Source organism: Rhipicephalus microplus, chromosome 10 (genome assembly GCF_043290135.1).
Source record: "Rhipicephalus microplus isolate Deutch F79 chromosome 10, USDA_Rmic, whole genome shotgun sequence".
Classification (NCBI taxonomy): Eukaryota; Metazoa; Arthropoda; class Arachnida; order Ixodida; family Ixodidae; genus Rhipicephalus; species Rhipicephalus microplus.
In genome coordinates this window covers 730,442-753,738 of record NC_134709.1, presented here as the reverse complement: position 1 = coordinate 753,738, position 23,297 = coordinate 730,442, and the positions used below count along the sequence as shown (strand labels likewise).

Below are 23,297 nucleotides of genomic sequence, written 5' to 3'. Positions count from 1 at the left end.
ACAGTCTAAAAATGAAAAGTAAGTACCTCAGGCCTTCAAGAAAAAGCATTTGCTAGTAAACGAATGTCTGAAACGAAGCACACGCATGGTAAACCGTGATGCTTCTCAACTGGTATAGAGAGCTTTGTGCTAAAGGCACATACCCATAGCAAAGAAGCAGTTGGAAATTCACCATTTCTTTAAAATATGTGATCAGTAGTAAATGACTAATAAACTTGTGGACATTACACACATCTGCTTTCTGTTGATTGCATGCAGTTAGTGTTTAAAAACACTTGAAAACATTTTAAATGTGATAAAATCAATGCCTAATCATAATGTGTGATGTCACCTCACCCAGAGTCATTTATCCGAGAGCTTGTGAGAATTCAAACTCCTTGATAATTCAACCAAAACTCGGAGATCCCTTCGAGTTTGAATTAACGAAAGTTGACTGCATTTTAAATCTCGCGCTACGACCAGGCGCCGCCGAAAAGCAATAGGCCACTCAAAAAGCTCACCTGACATGCCAAGTGACCTAGTGGCATCCGGCCAAGGTTCTCATGCGGTGTAGCCGCTCTAGTCGCCGACATGTTGAATGGTGTTTTCTCAAAGCACCGTAAACTTTGTGTGGTCGACTCGTCCCCACAAGAAAAACAGCGAAAACTGGTATCTACTTGTGATTGTTATTATGTAGCCTAAAACAAACAGTAAGATGAATTTAATCAAGTCATGTATGTTTAAGGTTATAGAAAGGAAACTGAAATGTTGCTACTTTGCGGAGTAACTTTGCGACACGCCAACTGTCGCAAAGCTACCCCAAAAAGGGTAGTTTTTCCTCCAGTATCAGAGCTAGATGAACATGTATTAATAATTTTTCATAGAATTTTAACGTTACTAGAGCAGAAACCAATCGTAGATAAGTCAAATCAATTTTTGATGGGGTAACTTTGTGCCAGCCTTTTTTTCCCAATCATATTCAGCCAAGAACAACATTGTCACAATGTTGCCTCATACAATCGGGACATTGTGGCTGCTTTTAGCGTGAATATAGTCGTTTGTATTAAAAATGCGGATTTGCAGAACATTCCGTCATGTGAGGGAAAGATTTAGAAATGTTCTGCCATTATTCATTTGCCTTTATGGTGATAATTCTTCAGCAAAGGAATGAAATCTGAAAAATCTGTCGCAAAGTAACCCCACTTTGCAGTACAAATATATGTCTTTAGCGGAGTTTGAAAGGCAGCTCTTCCGCAATACGAAAATGTGATGAGGTAAAGCATATAAAAAATCGGAAGGGGTCATTTTTAATCGGACGCTGCCAGTCCTTGAAAAAGTAGATCGTAGCAGAGCCTGATAAGTAGCTTTGCTGCGATATGAAAATTTGATTATCTAAAGCATACTTAAAATCAGAAGGGATCACTTTCAATCGGACATTGACGCTCCTCGAAAAAAGAACGCTAGGCCTGCGCAGAACGCGCCGCACTGTCACAGCGAAAGCTAGAAGAGCGGCAATTCAGAGCCTTTTAACGCGATGAAGAGCTCATGTCGCAAAAAACCCGTGAAAACTACGAAAACCCGCAAATAATTGTTGGTACATCTGTGACAGAAAAATCAAGTTATCGAGATAGCCGCAAAAAGCCGCTACTTGTCCACGCGTGCACGCGCGATCACACTGAAAAGGCCGCACATTCGAAGGGAAAAAAAGTGCTCAAGGTCACAAGGCGCTGTAGTTTCTTTGCCCTGCCACCCCTACCTGCCTAGCTTCCAGCGCTTTTGTCGGAACAAGAGAAGAGATAATGCAGTTGCAGCATGCGACAAACCTTTGTGACTCCAGTTTCAGTTTAAGTTTATTACCTTAAAGGCCCCCCTTTCTAGGAGGGGCATTACATAAAGGGTGGGGTTTTGTTTAGGTTAACAATAAGCAGTAAGAGTTGTTTTAGCATTGAAGACGATCAATAATACGGTCTTGAAAGGCAGATGATGAGGCGATGTTGGCGATGTCCCGGGGGAGGCCGTTCCAGTCCGTGGCTGCTCGAAAAAAGAACGAGGCAGAAAAAGCAGTGGTGCGCGATGATGGGCGGGAAACCTGAAATGGATGATTGGTTCGATGAGATATGCGTGCTGCGGCTACTATATAAGGTGGCTGATTGAGGGAAGAATGAAATAATTTGTGATAAAGTACGAGAGTTGCAGTGCGGCGACGCAAAAAAAGGGGTGGCAGTCCAGATTTTGCTTTCAAAGACGAACTACTGATATCGTATGAGTAAGATGAGTGAATGAATCTGGCAGCACGGTTTTGTACCGCTTCTAATGCTTTGATTAAATACGCTTGATGTGGGCTCCATATGGCAGATGCATATTCTAATTTCGGTCTGATTAAAGATTTGTACGCAAGTAATTTTACATGTAGGGGGGCTAGGCGGAGATGGCGTTTGAGAAAACCAAGTGCTTTATTAGATGCTGAAACTACATTAGCGATGTGGGTACGCCATGATAAATCATAAGACAAGGTTATTCCAAGATATTTATAAGATGGTACTGATTCAATTGCGGTGTTAACGATGGAATACTGGAAGCGATATGGGCTGTGGCGACGGGAAAAGGACACAAGTTTACATTTAGATGGATTAAGGGTCATTAACCACGTGTTACACCAATTAAGCACGTTGTTAAGATTGGTTTGGAGATACAGGTGATCATGCTGGTTACTGATAGTGTGATAAATGGCACAGTCATCCGCGAACATGCGAATGTTGCAGGATACATGGTCGGGCAGGTCGTTAATATATACTAGGAAAAGAAGGGGACCAAGGACAGATTCTTGGGGAACGCCTGATGTGACTGAGAGAGAGTTAGATAGGTGGCCATTAACAATGGCTGACTGAGAACGGTTAATGAGAAACTGTTCAATCCAACGAAGAATGTTAGGGTCTAGGTGCAGGTGTGAAAGTTTTAGCAAAAGGTGGCGGTGAGAAACTTTATCGAACGCTTTCGCATAGTCTAGAAAAATTACATCAGTCTGCATGTTACGGTCTAGGTTAGTGTGCAAGTCGTGAAGAAAGAGCGCTAATTGTGTTTCGCTGGAGTGACCTTTACGAAATCCGTGTTGTGATCGATGAAAAAAATTACATGAGTCCAAGAAACCTGCGATTTGAGAGTAAATGACACTGGGCGAATTCTTAAAATTTTTGCGGCATTGAATTCATAAGGTAATAAGCTCTTCTAGTGAATTATTTTCATGGTTACTTGAAAAAGTGTTTCAGGCCTTCTTTAACGCATTTTGTTCAACAGGTGTCACGATGAAAACGAGCCCATTCGGCGATAATAGTGTGCGCTGGTCCAATCTACTGTGTGCATGTTTGTGTCCATACGTGTGTATGTAACAAAACAAATTAATAAGTATGCACTTAGCGGTTGAAGGGTTCACGAGGAGCCGTATTTCGCTATCGCGTTCAACTCTTAAAAGCGAAGCTTAAGGGTCCCCCAATTTTTTTTTTTTTTTGCTAAATACTCTCTTGGTAACTGCTACAAGCTAACTTCTGGGTACCTGCTGCACCATATATAATAGTAATTTTTTGTAGCAGGCCAGCATTCACTATGCTATCCCCCGCAGAAGCGTCTGCACAAGCAAGCGTTTGGTGCGTAGCGACACCATGGACCCGAGCTAACGGGGGACTTTCGACTCCATCTTACGCCTAGCCTTGCATACCTGAGCCATGTCTGGGGAAAAGGGGATCCTGTGGGTTGAGCCGACGCCGGGTGATTGGACCTTTAAGGCCCCCCGGCAGAGGCAACACACTCCTTTGGCCCCAGCTTCACGTAGACGGCACCCCTCGGCTTACTCACCGAGGGGAAATTGGTAGTCACCTTTTCCGGTCTTTCTCTCCCCTGATCTTCGTCTTTTTATCTCTTTGAATCTTTCCTGCCATCTCCTTACTTCTGTTTACTTCCATCTTCCAGGCGGGTTAACCTTGTGTATTTGCCCTCTCTTGGTCACATAATATTGGGTTAAGTGGCTTTGTACAGCTGGCGCTGTCATGCCTTTTTATAATTGTGCTGCTGCGTCCCCATGTTGCGCTCTGTGGTAAGCGACTGGCATGGCTGCCGAATATATACTCTATGGCCTCTTTTCTATTCCCCAAACTTTTCTATTCACCAAAGGGGGCAGTGCCACTCCGCAGTGCCCGCTCGTACCACACAAAGTGGACGGGCGGCTGTGCTATTCACCGCCTTAGTGGAAGTAGCACAGGCTTTTCTGCCACCAAAAGGCTTGCAGGCCTCCGGATCTGAATTCACCCCCTTAGCGGAAGTAGCACAGGCTTTTCCGCCACCAAAAGGCTTGCTGGCCTCCGGACCTGAAGCCCCAGGGTCTTCTGTTTTGACAGATAGGGCTAAGACTTCCGTGTTCGCATGCCTGAACCACGAGCGGACATCCAGCACCTCGTCCGAGGTGATGGACACAACAACAAGTCCAACGGTATTTTCGGCGCTGAAGGACAGGCACGGTTTGGAGCGCGCCAGAAAGTCAGAAGCCATCATCACGGGGCCTGACAAGAACTGATTTAATGCAGCAGTTTTTTTAGTGCGCACAGCACTAATTTACGCTCATCATGAATACACAAATTATACAGTGGAACGTCAGAGGACTGCTTAGAAACCTTGACGATACCCAGGAACTCTAACACAAACATTCACCAAAGGTGCTGTGTGTACAAGAGACACACCTAAATTCCAAGAACACCAATTTCCTACGTGGTTATGTAACATTCTGAAAGGATCGAGATGACGCTGTAGCGTCATCTGGTGGGGTGGCCATTATAGTTGATCAGGATGTTGCATGTACCTATTTACCACTACAAGCATCCCTTGAGGCAGTGGCTGTTCGAGCAGTTCTTTTGAACAAGCTCGTCACCATCTGATCTTTTTACATACCTCCACTGTACTGCTTTGAAAAACAAGAATTTCAGTCCTTGATAGATGAATTACGTGAGCCTTATATGGTTTTTGGAGACTTTAATGCACGCAGTAGTTTATGGGGTAATTCTCGCTGCGATGCACGAGGTCGTCTAATTGAACAGTTTCTTTTCTCATCCGGCACTTGTGTTCTGGATCAGAAGCAACCTACATATTACAGCCTAGCCAACAACACCTACTCGTCCATAGATCTCAGTATTGCATCCCCTTCACTCCTACCCTTACTCAAATGGAAAGTCATTAATAATCCTTACGAAAGTGATCACTTTCCAATAATCCTGAGCACACCAATAGATAATGCATGTCCTTCACAGATTCCCAGATGGCAGATTGACAAGGCCGACTGGGAAGAGTTTTGAAAAGCTACTCACCAAAGTTGGTCCAACATACGTGGCTTAAGGGAACATGCAGCTGTTGACTTTTATACCGCTTTTCTAATTGATGCTGCAACAAAATGTATCCCACAAACGGGACTCTGCGCAAAATGACAGGTTCTTTGGTGGAATACAGTAAAATCTCGGTAGAACGAACCCCACATAAACGAACTTTTCAGATTAATGAGCTTTTGAAAAATCCCGCACCGACTGCTAATAGTTTTAACGTAAAATGATTTCACTATTATTTACTTCAGAATACTGAACTTAGCGTTAATTTAATTCAACGTTATATTAACAATGCCTCAGTAATACGAACTTATGTTCTTAAATTCGTCGCGACCACCGGAGCGGTACACAAGCAGACGACAAAGCGAACGGGCGCCTTGCTTCTCGGAAAATGCGGGGCGATATAGAGGGAAAAAAAAAACTAAAGGGCTACTTTCTTTTCTTTCTTTTTGTTGAAACGCCGACGCTGCAAGTTTATAAGCGAGTGCAGAGGCAAGGGCAACACGGGAGGGCAAGGTCAGCGAGGCAGAGTGGGAGTTGCGGAGCAGGAAGCATGGGGGCGGAAAACCTGAGACAGCGAGAGAGCAGAAAACGAAACGAGAGGAATTTTCCTTTTTAGCACTTTTTTTCTTCGAAAGAGGCGATGACAGCCGTGACGCTACGTGTTTTTTTTTTTTTTGGAGGCCTTGTTTTTTCAGTCGTGTTCATCTCTTTTCGGTGATTACTTATAGGGCTTGCAAAACAAGCCGGCGTTCATGCTGCGGTGATACTACAAATGAGTTCATCTCTGCTTGCGACGAAGAAGCGAAAGCAGTTTTCGCTAAGTGAGACAATGGATATTCTTCGGCAACTGGAAGGCAAAAAGCAGGCTGTTGTGACCAAAGAACCGAATCGCACCACAGGAATGTGGATTAGCTGGAGGCCTTCATGCTGCAAAATTTGTGCTGCTCGCGTCAGAAAAAAAAAAAAAATCGGACTTCTTCAAAGTAAACGTGCATTTTTCGATGTTTACTTGTGCATTTGTTTATTTCTTGTGAAAATGAGTTCAAGGACCAGCCGTTGTAAAGGTAAGCTGTTTTGGTCCGTGAAAAATAAGTATTTATGGTTATTTTCGAGCTTTCAATATAACGACCTTTCAAAACAACGAACAAATTTCCGCAGTCCCCTGAAGTTCGTTATACCGAGATTTCACTGTAGCGAGTGTTGAAATGCTCACAAAAAGCAGAATAAAGTGTGGAGGCTGCTTCGATACTCACAGACAGCCGAGAATCTTGACAGTTTCAAAAACATTAAGTCCGAAGGAAGAAGAGTGCGCCGACAAGAAAGAAGAGAGAGCAGGCAGAAATTTTTAATTGGTATCAATTCATATGGTGCTTGTCGTCCTGCTACTTTACCAAACTTGGTTGGTAAAGTAGCAGGACGGCAAGCACAGTCACTTCCACTTGTGTACACACAACGCGACAACTTGGAGGACCAGGCAAACTCCCTTTGGCCACACTTTGAACAGGTCTCTAGCTCGTCTCACTATACTCAAGCGTTTCAATAACATAAAACCAAAATAGAAAAACCAAAAATAGAGTGCAAATCCACAAAACACGAGGCATACAATGAACCTTTTTTTTTAGCTGAACTACAGGCTTCCCTTGCCTGCTGCAATAAATCTGGTTCAGGCTCCGACAGAGTAGTATATGAAATGTTAAAACATCTGCCATCCGAAACTAAAAAAGCCCTTCTCTCCCTGTACAATCCTGTATAGTATTCCGGCGAGATCCCCTTAGCCTGGAAAGAAGCCATCGTTATTCCTATTCTGAAACAGGGCAAGGACCCGTCCTCTGTGTCAAGCTACAGACCCATCACCCTAACTTACTCCCTTTGTAAGGTTTTCGAAAAGATGATAAATAGACGACTCATGCACTTTCTAGAGACAAATAATCTACTTGACCTACATCAGTGTGGGTTTAGAGAGGCTAAATCCACTACTGGCCACCTTGTCCGTATCGAGGCACAAATTTGGTACGCTTTCATCCACAACCAATTTGTTCTCTCTGTGTTCCTTGATATGGAAAGGACCTATGACACTGCGTGGTGCTTTGGCATCATCCGAGACCTGTTACATTTAGGTGTGCGGGGACGAATGTTGACTATAATTGAAAGTTACCTGTCCAATCATACATTTCGTGTTCGAGTAGGCGCTGCTTTATCCCGAACCTTTGTCCAAGAACCAGGAGTGCCACAAGGTGGTGTGCGGAGTGGCACACCTTTAATTTTGAAAATGAAATCTTTGTGCCTATACATTCCTCACAATATGTTTTATTGCACATATGAAGACTATGTGCTGATCAGTTTTAAATCATGCAACCTTTTCATGTGTGAACTACAAACACAGCTAAGTCTAAACCAGGTCTCACAATAGGCAGATGAAAATGGTTTTAAATCGAACCCACAGAAGAGCACTTGCGTCCTATTCTCTAGAAAGGGGGGTGTTTATCCACATCCTGAGATTGATCTTCATGGTCAGCCTCTATCAGTAAGGACCGAGCATAAATTCCTAGGCCCCATATTAGACTCAAAACTAACTTTCATACCCCACATCAAACACACAAAAAACAAGTGTTTAAAAGCCATAAATGTTCTGAAAGTGTTGTCACGCACCACGTGGGGTAGTGAGGAAGTGTCTTCTCTATCTGTATAAAAGCCTCATTTGCACTCGCCTAGACTACGGAGCCGTTGTCTATCAGTCCGCCACACCAACTGCCCTGAAAATGCTAGATGCCGTTCACCATCTTGGAATTCGTCTTTCTACGGGTGCTTTTCACATGAGCCCCGTAGAAAGCCTCTACTCTGAATCGAACGAGTGGTCGCTTCACCAGCAGAGATCTTACACGGCTTTTGTGTATTTTCTGAAAGTAAACTGTGACAAGGAACACCCTGCACACTCTACAATTAATGATCTCTCCAGTTCAGCATTATTTGACGACCGTCCTTCCCTGAGGCAGCCCTACTCACTGCATGTAAGGAGCCTAGCTCAAGAAATGGGTGTGCCACTTCTCGAACACCATCTGGCAGCCCCCACTGCAAATCTCGAACTATGGCAGTGGCAACTCATACACTGTGATGTTTCCTTCATGAAGGTTACTGAACATGCACCTACTGCACGTATCCGTACACGCTTACTTGAACTACAACACAAATACTCTTTCTCAGAATTCTTTACTGATGCTTCGACATTTCATACTTCTGTGTCCTGTGCTGCCGTTTATCCATCTTTTTTAAATATAGGTGTTCTGCACTCCAATACGAGCATCTTCACTGCAGAGGGATATCAAACATCGGATATTATTGGATATCAAATCTGTGATATATACTGACTCTCGAAGTGTGGTAACACATTAAAAACACATTAACCCTGTCCTTGCCTCTGTTTACTCACTGTTACGCACGATCTACGCACAGAAACAATATGTCATAGTCTGCTGGGTGCCAGGACACCGCAAGATTCAAGGAAACATGTAGACGGATCGACTAGCTCTTTTCACCCACGAGAATTACACCATCAATACATCTATAGCGATCTCTGCACTTTACCTCAAACCCTATCCTAAACGAAAGCTGAGGGATCATTGTCAGTGGCTTTGGGACACACAAACACAGAACAAACTTCTCCTCATTAAGCCACGTCTCGGGAATTGGTTGTCAGTTTCGAGATCGCGCCACACAGAAGTCACACTCACTAGATTAAGGATAGGACACACACATAGTACTCACTCACACCTTTTGTCCGGTGGTAATCCACCTCTATATGATAAGTGCGACGAACCACTCATCGTGCTTCGTATTTTAGTAAAGTGCACAGAATTAGACACCCTTAGAAAAAAAACACTTCCATTTCTCTTCGGCCATCAAATTCCCTTCCACCCTTCAACGTTTATAGGTAGGGAACCGCTTTTTAGTTATCAATCATTGCTTGCGTTTTTAAAGAATTTCAATACTTTTAACATCATATTTCCAGGCATCCCCCTAGCAAGACCTCTCAGAGTAGAGGTTGCTGCTGCATTGGAACATCAAAATAGCACCTGCCTTGTGGCCCTTGGACACAAGGGCGCTTACGAGGCACGTGTACTAGTGCAAATTATTTTCATCACGCTTTTTTTAACAGAAACTTTCGCTATCCATTCTCACTACACAATTCACGTCATTGCCATGATTTTTATCACTTATAGTTTTGCCTGTCCTAGCGCGAGGAATTTAAAGGCCCTTATGCATCCAGACACTAATCCATCATTTGTAAGCGACTGAAGCACCATAACTCATGCTGTTAAGACGTGTCCAACTGAGCTCGTTTATTTATTTGGCGACTTTAATTTACCTTCAATAAACTGGAAGCTGCTTTCATCGAATTGCCATGTCTCCACTGCGTTCATTGCTTTAACATTAGATTTTAACCTAGCCCAGATCATAAGCCAACCCACTCGTGACTCGAATATACTTGACTTGGTATTAATAACGGCACCAAATACTATATCAAATATAACATACATAGATGGCTTCAGCGACCACCGGTTAATGCAGATGATTCTTAACGTCCCATTTCGTCTCGCTGGAGCTAAAACAAAAACAATTCGTGATTATAATAGAGGTAATTACATTGTTATAAATGATGAATTATGCACGTTCTTTGAGAGCGTACTTTTACCATCCTTTCATAATCGATCCGTAGAAGACAACTGGTTACTCTTCCAAAACAAGTTAGCTTCATTAGTTAGTGAACATATTCATACAATCAAAATAACAAATGATAAACAAAATTCATGGTTCAATAAATCACTTAACAGATTAAGAAATTAAAAAAAAAAGAGATTGTACGCAGCGGCTAAACGCGCGCAAACTGCTGCTTCGTGGCAAAGGTATAGAGACTTCTTGAATAGCTACTGCTCCGCGATACCCGCCGCCCATGATAAGTATTTTTCTCATGATCTACCGTCACTGCTCACCACTAACGCTAAGAAATTTTGGAAACAAGTGTGCCTAGAAGTTCACGATAACAAAATAGTGTTGCAAAATAACGACCCCATTCCCATTCCAGATCAAGACTGTCCTAACGCTTTCAATACTTTCTTTACATCAGTTTACACTACTGAAGATCATACAAACGTCCCCGATGTAGCCGATCTTGACTATCCCTTTTTGCAGCCCATTGAAGTCACTGTTGACGGAATCGCATCTATAATAAATTATCTTAAACTCTCCTGGCCAGCAGGCATTGACGAGATTAACACTAAGATACTAAAAAGTACAGCCTCACCCTCGAGTAAAATATTATGTCACATCTTTCAACAATCACTATCAACAGGACAGCTTCCACATGACTGGAAATTTGCAAAGGTCATCCCCGTGTTTAAAAGCGGCAATAAAAACTCACCTCAAAATTACAGACCCATTTCTCTGACATCCATCTACTGTAAGATGCTTGAGCATATAATCGCCTCCCATATTTGCAATCACTTAGAGCAGAATGACTTTTTCTTCCCAAACCAACATGGATTTAGAAAGGCCCTATTATGTGAAACACAGCTTTTCGAATTCACGACTGATCTACATCATCACTTAGATCTAAACTTGCAAATTGACTGTCTTTTTCTGGATTTTTCCAAAGCTTTCGATCGTGTTGCTCACTGCCGCTTAATCTCTAAACTCTCTTCTTTGTGTATAGATTCATCAACTCTGTTATGGATACGGCACTTTCTTACTAACCAGCAGCAATTCACCATTGTTAATGATTTTTCATCCCCACTTTCATACGTTTGTTCTGGTGTGCCGCAAGGGAGTGTTCTCGGTCCACTGCTTTTTCTTATTGATATTAATGACTTGCCAAGTAATTTATCCTCACAAGTGCGCATTTTCGCTGACGACTGTATAATTTACTGAGCAATAACTAGTACTTGTGATCACGTAATAATTCAATATGACCTTGACCTCATCAGCAATTGGTGCAATAGTTGGCTAATGTCCCTTAATTCAAGTAAATGTAAAGTAAGGTCCTTCTCTCGCAAACATTATAACTCTGAGTTTTCTTACTTTATTAATGGCAATCCCGTATCTAGTGTTGACTCTATTAAATATTTAGGTGTAACCTTCACATCTAACCTTTCTTGGACTACCCACATCACCAACATCTGCAGTGACGCCTCACGATCATTAGGCTACATAAGCCGCAATCTACGTAAGACACCCACAAATATACGTGCTTTAGCTTACGTAACATTTGTTTGCCCTCAGCTAGAATTCGCTTCTACAGTTTGGTACCCTCATTACAGCTATTTAACTAAAATGCTGGAATCGATCCAGAATAGAGCCGCTAGATTCATCTCACAAAACTACGATCATAGCGCAAGCATAACACAAATTAAAAAAAACTTATCACTTTCCCTTTCGAGCAGCCGACGTTATCTAAACCTCCTTTCATTATTTCATAAATACGTACATGAAACAAGGCCATTATCAATGACATTGCAAACATCTGCATTTACATCAAAGAGACTAAATAATCATCTTTCATTCACACGCATATACGGTAAAACACATTTTTAACTCGTCTGCACTCTCCCGTGTCATCCGCATGTGGAACAGCCTTCCAGATGAAATCGTAGCTGTACGCAATCGGGGAAAATTCCGGCACCTTCTACTCACCCATTTCCAGGATTAACTGCTCGTTTTATTCATATCAAAATCGGCACCTACGTGTTTATTCACTACTAGTATCTCGCTTTTTTTTTTCTTATTTTAAACTTATTTTGTTTGATGGTTTGAATACTAACATGGCATTTAGTTCTGTTGTGTTTTATTCAGTGATGTTGTCTTTTGAATAATAGAAAGTCTTTTCACAATTTGTGCTTGTTTTTTAGCTTGTTTTACTTCATTATCTCACGCGTATACTCATCTGATGTTCATTCCCGTTCTATTCTTATTAAAATTATTATTAATATTTTCTCATTGTTCCACACGTAGACAAAATTAGAATTCTGGGGTTACACCTGCAGGCAAACGGCCATAATGGTGAGACGGTGCGAAGACTACGTCGTTCGGTAGACGACACGATCCGACTCCTACGTCGTATCACGAACAGACGTACTGGTATGCGCGAACACTGCGCGATCCGTCTAGTGCAGGTGTACGCAATAAGCCGTATAACATACGTTGCCCCCTACCTCAAATTGCTAGGCTCAGAAAAAAACAAGATCGAATGTATAATACGAAAGGCTTTCAAGAGAGCAATTGGAGTTCCACTGAATGCGAGCACTGAAAAGTTACTAGAACTTGGACTGCACAACTCACTCGACGAGTTAATTGAGGCCCATGTCGTTTCGCAAAACGAACGCTTGTCGGGGTCTAAGACGGGTCGAAACATCCTCGAGTCACTTGGCATCCGGTACCACACTCAGCAGGGAGAAAAAGCGGATGTTCCTGCCTCGGTTCGCGACCGCCTAATTGTTCCGCCGCTTCCTAAGAATATGCACCCGACGCACCACGTCGGGCGCCGTAACCAGCGAGCTAGTGACCTTCAAAAGAAATACGGCACTAGCGACGAAGTTGTATACGTAGATGCCGCGAGATATGGGGACGGGAGACACGCACACGCCGCTGCGGTCGTTGACCGTGCGGGCAAATGCCTCGCGAGCGCCACGGTGACCACGGGACATACGGAGGCGGCCGAAGAAGCCGCGATAGCCCTAGCAATCGCCACGGTGCCGAACGCTACGATCGTAATCAGCGACTCGCAGGCAGCAATCCGCGGCTTCGCGCGCGACCGCGTCTCGCGGGAAGCGGCCTGCATCCTTAAGAGGTGTGGTGATGGTGACTCAGCGTTGCGATCGCCACAACAAAATTTAACAGTCTTCCTCCTTTGGACCCCGGCACAGACCGATGTCCCGCTTCCGGGCAACGAGGCGGCCCACGCCGCGGCTCGAGGTCTCACTCGCCGAGCCGCGGCACATTCCGTGGTCGCCGCCTCCGCTCCCGAGAACGGGGCTTCTGATCTGCCGGATCGAGACACTTTGACAGACACGCAGAGACAACACAGACCACAATGGTCGTGGGGTGATCGTCTCATCACGTTCCGAGATATTACGCAACACTACAGACTGGAAAGGCGAAAGTTCCCGCCACCGCATGACAAATTAAACAGACACGATGCCGTAAGCTATCGCTTACTACAAACCCACTCTTACCCCAGCCCGGTCGTCTTACGCCACTGCTACCCGCACTTACACATTACCGATCTATGTAAAGCATGCGGGCACAGAGCAACGCTGCACCACATGCTCTGGGAATGCGCCGATAACAATGGTCGAGAAACGGCCGCCGTTCGCGATGCGCCTATGGCGGCTGCCAATACCAGGCAACAGGAAGCCTCGAGCTCACTCGTTCCCGCCGCCGTCCCGTCTGCGGGAGCCGCGGGGGACCTTCTCCGTCGGCGACGCCGCCGCTGGGAGGCGGCGCTCAGAAGTTCGGAGCTCAACGACCAGCTCTGGGCTGTCCGGCAGGCTGAAGATGCCGCCCGAGTTCAGGGACTCAGCGCCGCCATCTGAGGCCACCAAGACCAAGCTGCCGGCCAAGTTCTAATAAAGTTTCCTCTCTCTCTCTCTCTCATTGTTCTACCTGTTAGGACTTGTATAATAATTGACAATTAGTTCATGTTATTGTTTGTATGGAAATTCTACCAATTCGTGTATGGATTCCTTTTATGCTCCCCTTACACAATGCCCTGTTGGGTCTGTAAGGTATTTTGAATAAATAAATAAATAAATAAATCCGCTCAACATATTCATTGTTCCCATCTCCTCTCCTATGACCTGGCACTCTTTGGCCATCAAATGGCTCTTGCACCATAAAACATCACAAATCATCATCATCATTCACTATTCTATCCTTCGTCATTTTTTGGACACACTGGTAAAAAATGTTGTACCTTTCTTTATACAGTTGGTGACGACGATGAACAATTATGCCTGAAGTGGTGTGCACCACAGTAAATAAGTAATTAAGAACAAGTTTTCTAATGGGTTGGAGCATGCGACAACCCACTCATTATGCAATTCGCATTGTGTGACGCCTGGCTGTTCCTTTGGTGTTTTAAAATGCTTTATTACTCATACTAACGTGATTCCTTTCCCGACATCAAGCCTGCCTAAGGCCAGTTTAGAAACGAGCTCCAATCACTGGCGTGGCACGGTGGTAGACTAATAGTCTAGCATGCAACAGACCCGTGTTCAAGTCCCATTGTGTCATTGGTGTTTTTTTTTATTTACCGAGTTTTTTAATCCGAAGCATTTTTTAGCGAACTTCAGCGTCTTTTAGCGTATCTACCCACCTACCCACCTACCTACCTACCCACCCACCCACCCACCCATCCACCCGCCCATTCACCTACCTAATCTATCTAGCCACTTACGTTTGGGTGCTCTCTTCGTCACCCCCTTAACTTGGCGTGAACCAAAATTACCATGGGATTGAGTTGAGTTGGATGAACTTTATTTGTTCTACGGTTGTTGCTGTGCCCAGGGCTAGGTTGCCAGGGACACATCGTTTGAGGAACATCTTGAGTAAGATGTTTTGACGAATATGACAGGCTAGTCAAGATATGAATAATGTCACAATCCCGTCGCTTACGTCATCAAACACTTCCCGCCAGATGGGCGGGTATGTGCCACAGGTGATGGACACTTAGTATCTATACCCAGGAACAACGAGAACACACATGGGCAATTTTGATGCACGTACGTTAATAAATACCTGACATCGGTAGCATGGACCTGACAAATACAAAGAAAAAATGTCTGGATCCCAGCTGGAATCGAACCCAAGCATTCTGCGTGGCAAATAAGCATTGTACCACAGAGCTACGCCAGGTCTCGGAACTACTTTCCAAATGGACACTAATCTTCATGAAGGGTCAATAGTGGTTTCAGTGTTGCCTACCCAAATTTATAAACATTGCATATGTACTCCTTTGATACAGCTGTCACGACGGGTTAACGTTAATTGTGGTTAGTTGCCATGCACTGAAGTTTATTTACGAAGCAGTGTCCAGGGCCAGCATCCTCACGAGCATCAGCGTTTCATATCAGCTTCTGGTGTTGCTAATACCCGTGTTCCAGCTGGCATCTTTGCACAAGTGCAAACAACTGGTTATATGAACATATGCAACTCTTCAACATATCTATGTGCATGCAACATTTGTACATATATTTTGCATCGTTTAATAACATGTCGCTCAATAAAAAAATTGCAACACGGTTACCTTCCTTCCGCTTGCTTCGCATAACATCGATTCCCAGGTACGTGGGATCTGCCAAGTTTTTTTCTTTCGGTACTGGTTATGAACACCGGCCGCAGCGGACAACTATAGCAACGCGCGTCACCCATGTTCTGATCTCACAGCAGCTTTCGCTGTAAAAATCTATCATAGCGGAGCTTGAAAGGCTGCTTTACCGCAATGCGAGAATGTGATGAGATAAAGCATATTTAATATCAAAAGGGGTCACTTTTAATTTGACGTTGATAGTCTTCGAAAAAGTCGATCGTAGCAGAGCCTGAAAGCAGCTTTGCTCTAATACGAGAATGTTATGAGGTAAAGCGTCGTATCCGCTAAACTGGAGTTCTCCGTCCTCAACTGGAGTTCGCATCCTCCATTTGGTCACCATATCAACAATACCTCATAGATAAGTTAGAATGTATACAGAACAGAGCTAGTCGATTCATAGCGCGTAATCACAGCTACCCGTACAGCGTAACACAGATTAAACATAGTGTGGTGGTTCTTGGGCCCTCAGACGCAGAAACCCAAGACAAGGACAAGAGAAACATCTATTGACTTCACACACAAAACAATCACAACACTGTGACTATCTGTACAACACACTGGCTCCGTAATTCAGTCATACAGTCCTTATGTCTACGCGCCCGCGAGTAACCCACGCGTCCTCACTACTCGGAAGTCTAATTCCGTCGGGTGCCACTCACGCTCCCGCTGAAGACGATGGCGTCGACGACGCAACCTCGCCACGGGAAGGTTGCCGAGTGCACGGGAGCTCACGAGCAGACCATGAGCTGCTCGTGCTGGACCAGGCAGCCCCACGCTGCGGCCGATGCAACACCGAGGTCGCACCTTCAATTGGCGGTTGTGCCGGACTGGCTCCGACGTGGCATCGTGGCCACGATCTCGGTGACTGGTTGTGCCGGACCCGAGTCTGGACAGGATCAGCCGCTTGCCCTGGCCCGCACGCTCGTCCGCCACAGGAACAGCATGTCAGGCCCGGCCCGGAACCGCCACTCGCCTCAGGAACATGCCACGCTCGCCCCGGTTGGGTTGGTGACACCCGCTCGTTGGTTCGGTCCCCTGAGGCCCAACGCCTAGCGCTCTTGCTAGCTGGCCGCGTTCTTCCTCTGCCCGTCGTTGTTCCGAAGCTCATGCGCTCACGTTCGTCTGACCCCGTGCACACTTTCGTCTTCGTCGGTTATTTTCCGCTGTCGGTTTCACTTCCAGTTTCGATCTTGGTTGTGAGAAGCACTCTTACCACACTCCCCCCAACTTCCAGTACGTTGTACACACGTAACACACAGTTCCCGAATATAACAAAGGTTCCGCACACTTTAAATGTCACAGTTTAGATGTAAAAAAAAAAACAATTGCACTATGATGACAACATGATAAAAAAAATTGTGTACAACGGCAATAAGTCACTGCTCGGTAAAAGCCGCACGACTCATGTAGTCGGCACCAACGTTGTTCACACCACGAATGTGTTCCACGTGAAAGTCATATTCCATAAGAAGGAGACTCCACCGCAGGACTCGATTATTTAGGTGCCTAGCTGACTGAATATAAGTCAATGGCTGGTGGTCACATTGCAACGTGAATGGCTTGCCATAGAGAAAAATGTGGTATTTGCGAACAGCCCAGACTACGGCAAGGCCTTCTCTTTCAATTGTGGAGTAGGCTGCTTCGCGGGGTAGTAATTTACGGCTCGCGTAGGAAACTGGGTGCAGACGGCCTTGGTGTTCCTGGAGCAATACTGCTCCTAAACTCCGCGAAGACGCATCCGTGCGCAGAACAGATGGCTTATGCAAGTCGGGTGACTTCAGCACAGGCTGCGTGGACAATAGATTCTGCACTTGTCGAAACGCTCTCTCATGTTCTTCACCCCATAATAACTTATTGGGGTGGCCTTTCTTTGTAAGTTCTGTGAGCGGAAATGTCAACTCAGCGTAATTGGGCAAAAGGTCGCGGTAATAACCTGATAGGCCGAGAAAGGCTTTCAATTCCTTCTTGGTGCTTTGCACGCTCTCCAATGAGTCTCCACCGCTGCTCGCCTCGTTCTCGCGTCCATTACGGGCCCCGGCCTTCTTGGATGGTGACTTGGTTCTGCGTCGGCGGGACCTTGGGTGTCGGTACATCGGAGGAGGTCGTTGCCACGAAGGGGCACTCCCCCTGTCCTGGGAGTCCTCCTGGCTCCTGTTGCCACTTCCGCCGCTACCTCCCCGTACTCCTTCTTCGAGATTTTTTCCCGGAGCTGTTCCGTCCTGCCATTTCCGGGTTGCTCTGAAAACGGCCACCACCAGAGACGTTTTGTCCTACTGCTTCCATGTTGCTCCGCGAGCTGCCACGTCGTCTACGAAAGTAGCGGCCACGGAACCGCCGTGGAGGGCGCCGGGGTGGGGGTTCGTTGAAAACCTCTTCTTCGGCGTACGCTGACCGTGGCTCATCGACAATGAAACGCTGCGGTGGCGGCGGTGGCGGTGGTGGGGCTCGTGGAGGTGCTCGTGGCACTCCTCTGAAACGCTGGTTGTATCGCCAAGGGTAGGGCCTCCCCACGCCGTCCATGATCCACCGTCTAAAAGCCGGGTCGCTCTGGTCCTGGTGCGGTGGCAGTGGTCGCGATGAGTCTCGGTTTCCTGCTTCCTCCCTTCGATCTTCTCCTCGGCCATGCCTTGACGCCGGCCCGCGCCTTCGTTGATTGCGACGTGGAATCCAGCGGGGTCGGAACGAGCGCCTGTCGGCCGCGTACGGGCTACCCTGAACAGGCTCACCATCGGGTCCGGTCACATTGGCTGCCTCGCAGCCCTTATCGCCGACCACGACGTCAAACTCGACGGTCTCACCTTCGCCAACGCTGCGCAGCAGCTTCTGTGGGTTGTTGCGCGTGATGGCCGTCTGGTAGACGAAGATGTCCTCGTGAGTGTCGTTGTGGTTGATGAAGCCATAGCCGTTCTTGACATTAAACCACTTCACCGTTCCCAGGACCCTCTCGGCGACGATAGGCTTCTTCCTGCCACTGAAACGACTCTCTTCGCCCATTGCCAAGTTGGCGGTGATCTTCGGAAGGGGCCACTTTTTTATGGCTTCATGCGGTGGCTCATACGCTTCCTCCGCATTCGATCTTGGTTGGGTTGCGTGCAAATTGCCAGATACATCCTGCTCACCATTGTCAGCATCCCCTTTGCTAGAGTCTGTGCATGGTGCACGCCTTGTTTCCACATGGCCATGGTCATGCTGTGGTGCTGACTCATTCCTAGGTAACGTATCCGGCAATGCTGCGCCCTTGATGTTGCCCAAAATTATGTCGTATAATGGGTCGGTCATACACTTAACGAGTACTTCCCCAGTAAACAATGTACATTGCAAAAGGACTTTTGCCTCTGGCAGGTATCGCACAGTACAGTCCAGTAAGTACACTGGGCTCGTCGTTCCCGTGAACTTCTCCTTCGGAACCAAGGATTGCCGCACGACGACCGTGTTGCAGCCGGTGTCTCGAAGCACATGCACTGGTCTGTCCTCTAGGAACCCCTCCACAACAGGCATGTCAGCGACTCCAACGTTCGCGGATCGTCGACTTGATGTGGCATTGACGATGGGTATTGTTCCGCCATCTTGGAGAACAATGTAGCCACTCTTATGGTGTTCAGGTGTCAAGTCTTCGCGTTTTTCCGATAGCATACATGATGCCTGGTCTTTGCCAAATTTTCTACCGGGGCATTTGTCACTGCTGTGTCCACTTTGTTTGCATACTCCGCATCGGCTGAAAGTATTCCCTTTCGTGCTGGACCAGCAGTCGGCTGCGCGATGGCCTGCCTTGTCACAAAGGAAAAAGCGACTTGCAGGCTTCTCCGTCTTCTTCGCGGACTCCGGCTTGGACACCGAAGGTCCCGCATCCTTGGGAATCCGTTCTCTTCCTAAGTTTGTGAGCGCCTGTGCTTCCATGAAGTTATCGGCAGTCTCGCAAAGCGAACTCAGGGTTTTGCAACTTCTCTCCTTGAGAAAGATTCTGAGTGCCGAAGAACAACCCTTCATGAATTGCTCACTTATCATCAGATCTCGCAGGCTAGCAAAGCTTGTCTCTGTTTTTCCCACTTCAAGCCAACGGTCAAAGTAGCCGGAAAGTCTTGCAGCATACTGCAGACCAGTCTCGTTTTCTTCGGGCTTCGCTTTACGAAATTTTCGCGGTAGCCTTCCGCAGTATAGCAGAACCTCTGAAGGAGTGCCGCTTTCAGCTGATCATAATTCAGCACAGCTGTTGGATCTAACCGGCCTATGACTGTTAGCGCTTCTCCTGTCATGCATAGGCTAAGCGAAAGAGCCCACTTTTCACGCGGCCACCCTTGACACGTGGCGACCCGTTCAAATCGCTGCAGGTACGCGTCAAGGTCGTCCCGAGCCTCATTGAAGGGCGGAATCAGTTTATGAGGACTGCAGACCTCTGTTATTCCTCTGGCGCTCATTCTGGATCCTCCTTGTTCGTCAGCCACCATTGGCTGTACCCTGCTTGCGCTCTCCTGAAGTCGAAGCTTCAGTTCGGGGATCTTCAGCTCTTGTTCCTGCACCTTCTGCTGCTGCTCTAACAGCTTCTGCTGCCTCTCAGCGTTTTCTTTCGCGATCTCACGCTCCCTAGCACGCTCATCTCGAGCTTCAACGCACTCTCGCTCAACCCACTCCCTGAGCTCCTCATTCTCCAACCCTAGCTGTCGGCCAAGTGCAATAAATTTCTCCCTGTCCATGACAAAGGCTGCGTCTGAGTAACGGCTTTAGATTTTAATAAGCCATCCTGGCATAGGCTCGCCAAATGTGGTGGTTCTTGGGCCCTCAGATGCAGAAACCCAAGACAAGGACAAGAGAAACATCTATTGACTTCACACACAAAACAATCACAACACTGTGGCTATCTGTACAACACACTGGCTCCGTAATTCAGTCATACAGTCCTTATGTCTACGCGCCCGCGAGTAACCCATGCGTCCTCACTACTCGGAAGTCTAATTCCGTCGGGTGCCACTCACGCTCCCGCTGAAGACGATGGCGTCGACGACGCAACCTCGCCACGGGAAGGTTGCCGAGTGCACGGGAGCTCACGAGCAGACCATCAGCTGCTCGTGCTGGACCAGGCAGCCCCACGCTGCGGCCGACGCAACACCGAGGTCGCACCTTCAATTGGCGGTTGTGCCGGACCGGCTCCGACGTGGCACCGTGGCCACGATCTCGGTGACTGGTTGTGCCGGACCCAAGTCTGGACAGGATCAGCCGCTTGCCCTGGCCCGCACGCTCGTCCGCCACAGGAACAGCATGTCAGGCCCGGCCCGGAACCGCCACTCGCCTCAGGAACATGCCACGCTCGTCCCGGTTGGGTTGGTGACACCCGCTCGTTGGTTCGGTCCCCTGAGACCCAACGCCTAGCGCTCTTGCTAGCTGGCCGCGTTCTTCCTCTGCCCGTCGTTGTTCCGAAGCTCACGCGCTCACGTTCGTCTGACCCCGTGCACACTTTCGTCTTCGTCGGTTATTTTCCGCTGTCGGTTTCACTATCAGTTTCGATTTTGGTTGTGAGAAGCACTCTTACCACACATAGCCTTGCACTCGAGCCACTGAAAATTCGCCGCGACATCTCACTTTTATCACTATTTCACAAACTCATCCACACCAGCATGATGCCATCTGTTCACCTTAATCTAGCACATCGAACTTCGAGCAGACTACATAACACCTTTAGCTTATCACGCATGTACGGCAATACTAATGCTTTCAACCAGTCGGCTCTCCCACGAGCTATTCGTTTGTGGAATGATTTGCCAGATGATCTTGCGTCAGAACAAGACCACGCAAAGTTCTATCATACTTTTAAAAAATACTTATGCACCAAAAACTGTTCTATCGCGTCTTCGTAACCATCAGTGTTTATAGGACTGTTGCCAATGTTTTTGCACTATTGTAGTTACTGTCATAATAGTTTTTTTTTTGTATGTCACCTTCACATACTGTAACTCACTTTTCTAGTATGTATTTTGCTTACATGTTCATAAGTTGAACTGCATTTTTTATTATATTCATTATTTGCCTATGTATGTGTAGATATCATGTATATATATTTTGCTAACATATTATCTTTACCGCCCCCCTTACACAATGCCCCTCGAGGGCTCTGTAAGGTACTGTAAATAAATAAATAAATAAATAAATAAATAAATAAATAAATAAATAAAGCATATTTAATATTGGAAGGGGTCACTTTTAATTGGATGTTGAATGTGTATGTTTTGGGGAACATTGAATAGTTTGGATACTAAAAATTTTCGTGTGAATCCAATCGAATCGCAAACACTATTCGATAAATACTTGAAATTTCGAAATACATGAAATTAAAACTAGGCATGTGCAAATCTTCATATTTTTGGGTTCAAAAACCTGTAATATTGAATAGTTGCAGGATCTGACTTTCAGTACCAAAATAACTTGCATTTTAAAGCTCTCTTGTACTTGGAGCCTATAAGTCAATATAAACAAGTTTTCAAACCTGAAAAGCTCTCAATAGATGTTAATTTGGGTAATATGTCCATTTATCTTTGAAGTGGGGCTTCACAGCAGTGCTTTTTTGTACAGGTGTATTCACGGTGCAGCACTCCTCTACTGCAGTGAAATTATTTTTAAAGAGGGTGTTACACGCAGACCAATATGCACCTATTTGTTCATTTCGAATACTCTAAAATGTTGAATACACTAAATTTAAATATAAACAATATCCTGATTTTTCTCATAAATCACTCCTTTCTCTTTACTTCGCTTTCGTACATTCTCATATCACTTATGGTATTGCTTCATAGGCTAATACTTATTAGTGTCATCTTTCACTCTTACAGCATTTACAAAATAGAGCTCTTCATGATATTAAAGAGAAAACTGTTATGAGATCACAACTCGGGTCACGCGCAATTGTTCACTGCCACCGCGGTAAACAATTCATTGTACCACACCGCATGAAATTGGAAAAACCTAGCACCAATGACACAGTGGAGCTCGAACCAGGGTCCACCGAGTGCGAGCCCAGTATTCTGCCACTGAGCCACACTGTGCTTGGGACTTGTTTGCAAACTTGTCTTAGGCAGGCTTGATGTAGGAAAAGCAATCACGTTAATACGACTTGTAAAGCATTTTAAACAGCGAAAGAACAACCAGTCGTCGCACAATGCAAATCACCTAACGAGTGAGTCATCCAATGCTCCAACCCATTACAAAAGCTTGTTTTTATTCAACGATTAACTGTGGCGCATACCCACTTCAGCCATAATTCCTCATTGTCATCAGCTACTGCACGAACAATTGGCTCGAAATTCCCTGCAAATGTTTAGCGGATACGACGCTTCTTAGAAGAATGACAAAAATAGTGTAGCAAATGCTGGCCTACTACTAAAAAAATGTTATTATTAATGGCTTAGTGGGTATCGAGCAAGTGTGCTTGCAGTAGTTACCTTATGAGTGTTTTGAAAGGCACTGAAAGGCCGCTCTTCTAGCTTTCCCTGTGACTGTGCTGCGCCTTCTGCGCAGGCCTGGCATTTTTTTTTTGTATTCGCAACAGTAACATCGCTCTCCTCCTCTATTGTAACATCATAACTGTTAGCAACTTATTTAGGTTTAATCTA

At 45.8% G+C, this 23,297-nt stretch overlaps 2 protein-coding genes across 4 annotated transcripts in view; one reads left to right on the top strand and one right to left on the bottom strand.

Annotated features, from left to right (window-relative positions):
* LOC119181126 (latrophilin Cirl) overlaps positions 1-23,297 on the top strand; it is a 251,259-nt gene that overhangs the window by 118,892 nt on the left and 109,070 nt on the right. The window lies entirely within an intron of this gene.
* Positions 17,804-21,074, bottom strand: LOC142774510 (uncharacterized). Its single transcript, XM_075874842.1, has one exon. It carries the CDS (start codon positions 19,702-19,704, stop codon positions 17,869-17,871), a length of 1,836 nt encoding a protein of 611 aa, XP_075730957.1. The 5' UTR covers positions 19,705-21,074; the 3' UTR covers positions 17,804-17,868.

Excerpts from the sequence above, each read along its gene's own strand:
- LOC142774510 (XM_075874842.1), bottom strand. The coding sequence starts at position 19,704 with ATGATAAGTGAGCAATTCATGAAGGGTTGTTCTTCGGCACTCAGAATC.